The sequence below is a fragment of the Octodon degus genome, unplaced genomic scaffold (genome assembly GCF_000260255.1).
Source record: "Octodon degus isolate 3935 unplaced genomic scaffold, OctDeg1.0 scaffold00021, whole genome shotgun sequence".
Classification (NCBI taxonomy): Eukaryota; Metazoa; Chordata; class Mammalia; order Rodentia; family Octodontidae; genus Octodon; species Octodon degus.
The window spans coordinates 16,110,111-16,116,467 of NW_004524597.1; the positions used below are offsets into that span (position 1 = coordinate 16,110,111).

The 6,357-nt window shown below is 50.4% G+C and overlaps 1 protein-coding gene across 2 annotated transcripts in view; it reads right to left on the reverse strand.

Annotated features, from left to right (window-relative positions):
• Positions 1-3: 3 nt before the first annotated feature.
• Tfip11 (tuftelin interacting protein 11) overlaps positions 4-6,357 on the reverse strand; it is a 16,672-nt gene continuing 10,318 nt past the window's right edge. For both annotated transcript variants that reach the window (XM_004628023.2, XM_023711540.1), the window contains exons 7-13: positions 3,762-4,289; positions 3,548-3,654; positions 2,753-2,921; positions 2,082-2,325; positions 1,470-1,612; positions 938-1,103; positions 4-431 (exon numbers count right to left, since the gene is read on the reverse strand). In XM_004628023.2, the coding sequence (XP_004628080.1) occupies positions 76-431; positions 938-1,103; positions 1,470-1,612; positions 2,082-2,325; positions 2,753-2,921; positions 3,548-3,654; positions 3,762-4,289 (1,713 nt within the window). In that variant the 3' untranslated portion in view covers positions 4-75. The remainder of the gene's footprint in view (positions 432-937; positions 1,104-1,469; positions 1,613-2,081; positions 2,326-2,752; positions 2,922-3,547; positions 3,655-3,761; positions 4,290-6,357) is intronic.

Sequence of the window (6,357 nt, forward strand, 5' to 3'; positions counted from 1 at the left end):
AGATGATTTAAAAGTATTTATTCATATTCATCCTTGTCGCGAACAAGTCCACAGCCTGCTACAGGCCTGCCACAGCTACTTGGCCATGTCAATCAGGCTCTGGAGGGAGGTGGGCACCCAGGTCTTCTCGCCCTGCACAAACACCACCCCCCGGTCAATGTAGATCACGATGCGGCCGAAGGTGTACAACTGCTTCCCCTCATGCCGCTTGCCAATGACCGGCATGAAAACAATGTTGTGCTCCTCGGCCTTGGTCTCAATGAGGTCCTTAAAGTTCATGGGCACTGAGCTGGCAGCCGCACCAATGCCCCTCTGGGCCATGTTCTCAGCTTCCCGTCGCTCCTGCATGGCCTCATACTGGAAGTCCTTCCTCCGCTCTGTGTGGGTGAGGTAGGCAATGTTCTCCCGCGCCCCTGGCTGCATGTAGGCACCTGAGAGACGGGAGGGAGGGCAGTGAGAGGCGGCAGCCCACAATACTAGAACCAACACCAGGATGCGGGCCAGGTCTGTACCTGTGACTGATAGGGCAGCTGTGCCCCAAAGACAAGGGGCTAACAGTCAAAGCACCTTTGGGGAGATGACAGCACTGGATTACACAAAGATTAAGTCTGGCAACCACAGACCAACAGGTAAGCAGCAGACCCAAGGCAGCTGCAGGTGCCAAAGAACAGGAGCCCCACAGCACTGCAGGCAGGGAGGTGGGCCCTGAGCTGGGTTCACACCTTGGGAGTCCAGTCCCAGTCAGTGTCCACTCGGGGACAAACAGACCAGGCCAGTGGGTATGAGGTCACAGGTACGGAAACCCAGGGCCAGCATTCGGTGGAAGACAGAAGAGTGAGCACCACTGGGACAGCCAGAGGGGATCAGAACACAGATGGTCTTTTGTTTAGAACCAAGGACGCTGGCTAGGACATGGTAGGCGGGACTCCCTACTCACCAACGTTGGAGGACACCGCCCTGTTCATGATGTCAAGGGCTTCATTAAATTTGTCCTTAACAGATGGGTGTGCCAGCACCTGGTCAGAAAACATGGACTTCCACCCCAGGTACCACTTGGTGATCTCTTCATAATTTGGGCTGTTACTGAGCCAGGAGCACAGCACCTGCCAAGAATAGATGGGACACTTACATCACCAGAGCCAACCAATAGAACAATCCCCAAGGCTGGTCCTATATGCAGGTGACAACACTTTGCAGGGCTTGGAGGAACTCTCAAAGAGTCTGGCAGCTAAGTGTCCCTGCTGAGAGACCACTGTCCCCACTTCAAGCAGCTGTCTGAAGTGCTGTTACGAACACAGCACTTAGAACAGCAGCTGGAACATAGCACATCCAGCCAACAGGCCACTCAGGACTCGCTCCTTCCCACCTCATGCAGGAATTCCTTCCCTCATGCAGCCAGGCTTCATAGGAAATGCAGTGACGGCCCCATCTGCCACCCTGTCCCCAAAGCCAAGCAGAGCAAAGCGCACCTGGAGCCACTTGGGAAAGAAGTGCTTCTCAAGGAGTCCCACGAGACTGGAGACGGAGATCATCCCTTCCCAGTCGATCACCCAGTAGAAGGCGTCCATGTGCTGCTGGTGGGGGTTAATGACCAACTCCCCAAGACACATTCCTGCAAGAGAAGCCATCCGTAGGCTTGACTTCTGTCCTGGCAAAGTAAATGGCAATTACTGCCAGAGAGCAGCTTTGACCTGCTCTTAAGAGGTCAATTTTAAGTTGTTGACATAGCAATTCTTAAAAAGCGTTTTTTCTCCTACCCTGACATAACTTCCTAAGAATGAAATGACAAAAAGGTTTCAGATAGACAATGGCTATCCTGTCAACAGAAGCCAAGATAGGGCCACCTGGGCAAGCAAAGGCAACATGAGCCTGACCCTCACTGCAGACTTTCAGGTACTGCCACAGCCAAACAGTAAAAAGGGCACTGACTACATTTACAGGTGGCCTCTGCCCAAAATGGCACCTACGAAGCATTTCTGTGAAGTCAAAGGCCGTGCTTTAGTTTACCTCATTACCACTGGCTGCAGACCAGGACACCAAGAATGAACAGTAGTTTTGCAATGTGTGACCCACTTCCTTACCCAGCTTGGGCACAATGTTTTTGACCATGAAAGCCTCCCAGGAGCCAGGGGTGAAGACGTCTTTCCAGGGCTGGAGGATGAGCTTGGCCGAGGAGTCGCTGGGGTGCCACTTCTGCAGGGCACTGGACAGCTTGCTGCGGATGGGGGAGTAGAGCGGCTCCAGGCGTGCCCGCATGAGGGGCAGCCATGGGTGGATCCAGGAGTGGATGGGGACAGTGTCTGTCAGCGGGTTCCAGCTGTCCACCTGCATGGCAGCGGGCAGGGAAACACAGCCCATCTTGTCAAGTTATGGGCAAGGGCTGCCTGTGAGCAGGCCCACATATGACTAAAGGCCATGGTGCCCTGCCTGTGTGTGGAGCACACGGCCACTTTATAGAGGGAAACAGGCACAAAGAGGAAGCTTCGCTGCACTGTAGGCACTGTGCACTTATTTCTCCCAAGCAGAGACACTCAATCTCAGAGATGCACAATTATGATTTCATTGATGCTACCAAAAGAATGAATTCCTTCTTCGAGGAGGAGTAGGGGAAAGGCTCTGGCTCTCTTTAGGGTAAGAGTTGTATTGACAAATTCCTATAATTCCAGAAATTCTAAAAATGAGATCATAAGGGAGAAAATGCTAAGCCAGTTCCCCAAGTGCCAGGGCAGCTGATTCCCTCACTCCACCTTACCTCCTTCTGTAGCTTGGGGAAGATGAGCTGGTCCAGTATGTTATCTAAGATCCACACAGGGATAATGTGCACCCAGCTATCCAGAAAGTCTACCATCGGGTCACAGTTTCTCGGCTGCCACTGGGTGACAATATTTCGAACAAAAGGCATCCAGACCTCCCATATCAGCCTGTAGAGAAAGGCAGAGGGCAGGTTAGTAGCTGTTCTGGTTGGTTTGAAAGCCCACTAAGCACACCACCATCTCCATCTCTACAAACAGAAATCCACCAAGCCAGGCCTCACATTAACTGGATAAATGTCAGTCTGCTGCCACCTCCTCCTCCTGTGGCTGTCTGTTAGCCCCTGGGGCTCAGTCTTCAGGATCACATGGGCTCCAGCCCCTAGCAAAGGGACACATCCCAGGCACCAGGAGCTTTCCCCTGACACCTCTCATGCTCTGGGGACACAGGCTGAGTCCCTCCTCTGAGAGGCCGCTGCTCCCATCCTACCCCTTGTTATTTGCCAAGGGCAAATCCACTGTGCCCACTGTTTCCTGCACTGTTGGTTCATTCCCTCCATGCCACCGGCCATGTCCACAGCACCAAGAACTCCAGGACAGTATTCCTAGGCTACAACCACCACTGAGCACTCAGGCCACACTCAACAAGTTCAGGCTGAGGGGAGAAATGAAGGACTCTACATTCCCAGGGTGCCAGGGTGGAGCAGAGGGCTCATAAAGCCAAGCTGTCCCCAGCCTTTGCATCCTCCCACCCTACCCTGCCAGCCCCAGCAGACAGCCGAGCTTGCCCTGAGGACCTGTGAAAGGCATCTGCTGAGAGGTCCTGGCCGCCATGGGATAAGAGCTGGTCATTCTCCAGGAGGCTCTTCCACTTGGAGACGATCTCAGTGCCATAGGCACAGTCCTGCAGAGAGAAACCCTACAAGTCAGCCAGCCCTCTGCCCTCTGCACAGCCATCAAGCAATGACACACTCCAGGTCAGGCAGGCAGGCAGATTCCCCCACAGCTCACTTTGAGGGGGTCCCACTCCTTGAAGTAGTCTTTCATGAGTGGATAGACAATGGCCACTGCAAGGTCCATGCGGTCCGACATCCGATACTCCTCATAGTACTTATCCTGCAGGGTTTCAAAGACTCGCGCACACTCATCCAGAGTGAGTGGGTCATCACAGCTGGGCTGCATGCGCCGCTCACACTCCTCCACCATCTCCAGCACCTTGCTAAGGTTGGAGATGACCCGCTCCTCGTGGTCCAGGACCTCAGACATCTTCTCCAGCTCATGCGAAAGGTTGACCACCATGTCCCGCTCGTACTGCAGCTGCCGGTCATTCTGGATGATCTCCTGCTCTGTGAGGTCAATAAGCAGCTGTAGATTGTGCTCCAACTCAGGCAGAGCGAAGCCCGGGACCTTGGCCTCTTTGCCAGGCAGGGGCGGTAGCTGAGACTGCAGAGGCAGCCCGTCATCTGGCATGTTGTGCTTGTGGCTGATCTGGCTGTAGCTGTAGTAGACCTTCTGCTCGCGGCCTGTCATGTCTATGACCTTGGAGAAGGAGGCAGAAGGGGAGCAGATTAACGCTCACCACTGCTGCCTGCTAAACACTAAAGGCCAGGGCAGACGGCCTAAAGCCAGCAGAGCGTGAGAGCCAAGCTACTCAATAGCGCTGGAAAAAAGCAGAGTCTTGACTGCACGGTACTGGTTCAGAGGAGCTGCAGGACCGTTACAGGTGTGGAGAACCGTTCCAGGCTGACCCTTTGGGCTGCTCACACCAAAAGCAAGTGTCAGGAAAACCAAGGAATCTTCAATAGAGACTGAACATTAGTGAGGAAAATGCATTTTCATGGAAAAGATTATACTGCTCAAAGCAGGTAATAAAACTATGTACAATCAAACTCTGGTGTTTTGGTAAAAACCACATACATATGCATACAAGCACAGAAAAAGACCTACAAGGAAGTACATTAAGCTGTTAAAATCTAGTAATCTTTGGGATGATGCCAATTATTTTTATACTTTTGAATTTCCCAATTTTTAAAAATACTCTAAATGTGACTCTTTTAATAAAAACTAAACAGTAAAAAGAAAATTCAGGGCCAGGGAGATGGCTCAGTGGAATAAGCACTTCCCTGGCAAGCACAGGGCCTGAGTTCAATCCTTGGTTCTGCCAAAAAAAAAAAAAAAAAGGAAAACTCAGAGAAAGTTCTTGGACAAAAGCAGCTTTGGGAATGATCCACTCTCAACTTCGGAGGAAAACTGAGGAGATCTGAGTATGGATTCCTGAAACACAGATATCACTCTAGCACTGTGATCTATGAACCACTTGCATTAGAACCACAGGAGGAAAATAACTGTAGATCTACTGCCTCAGAATCACTGAGTGGAATCCACACCCCTACACCGCCATTTCTTACCAGGTTCCTCAGCTAATCTGATGCCAATTACACTGATCATTTGAAAGCCCCATGCCGGGCTTTGATCTGTTATACACACACTATGTCCTATACCAAACTACAACAGCCTGTGATCTCCACTGTTCCTTACCCGTTGGGAAAGTGATGGGAAACAAATACTCCACAAGCACCTTCATCTGGTTTACCACTGCTGTGCCATGAGAGTCCCTGGCACAGAGCTGGAATTCAGTAGCACTACCAAATATGTCGCTGGCTTGAATGGGAACCTGCTACCAGGCCACAAAGGGACAGATTATAACCATCAAGGTTTGTTTTCTTTTTCTTCTTTTTTTTTGACACAGCATCTAACTACACATTTTGGATTGGCCTTGTGCTTGCTTTTGTAGCCCCAGGCTGATACTGAACTTGTTGTGATCCTCTTGTCTCAACCTCCCAAGTGCTGGGATAACAGGACTGCCCGGGGGCTCCAGGGCTGGCCACAGTGCACCTGCGTGTCCAGGGCCAGTACGGCATGTGGGTCCAGGCACTGAACTCAGGACCTTGTGCTTGCCAGGTAGGTGCTTATGCCTCTGAGCTCTCTCTCCAGGCCCACCACCAATGTTAATGGCCTCAATTCACCAATCAAAAGAAACAGACTGGCAGAATGGATCAAGAAGGAAGATCCAACAACATGCTGTATAGAAGACACACTTTTAACTAAAATAGAAATTCATAGACTGAAAGTCAAAGGATAGCAAACAATATCCCATGTGACAAGAACCAAGAAAAAGCAGGGGTAGCTATTCTACTGCAAAGTTGCTTTCAAGTCAAGATTGATTCAGAGAGACCGAGGAGGTCACTTCATCCTTGTAAAGGGAACAATCCAAGAGAAAAAGATAACAATCATGTATGTACCCAATAATACCTGTGCACCCAACTACATAAAACAAATATTACAGACATGAAAAATCAAGTAAGAACCAATAAAATTGTAATGGGGGACCTCAACACCTCACTGTCATAGATAGATCAATTAGATGAAAAACCAACAATGAAACATCAGAAACTAATCAAACTTTAGAGTGACTGGACTTAGTAGATACCTACAGGGCTCTAGCCCACATCAGAATATACATTCTTCTCCCTTGCTCTTCAGTAGGAAGAACCAATATGGTGGAAAGGGCCATACTTTCAAAATTGTTACATAGATTTAATGCAAT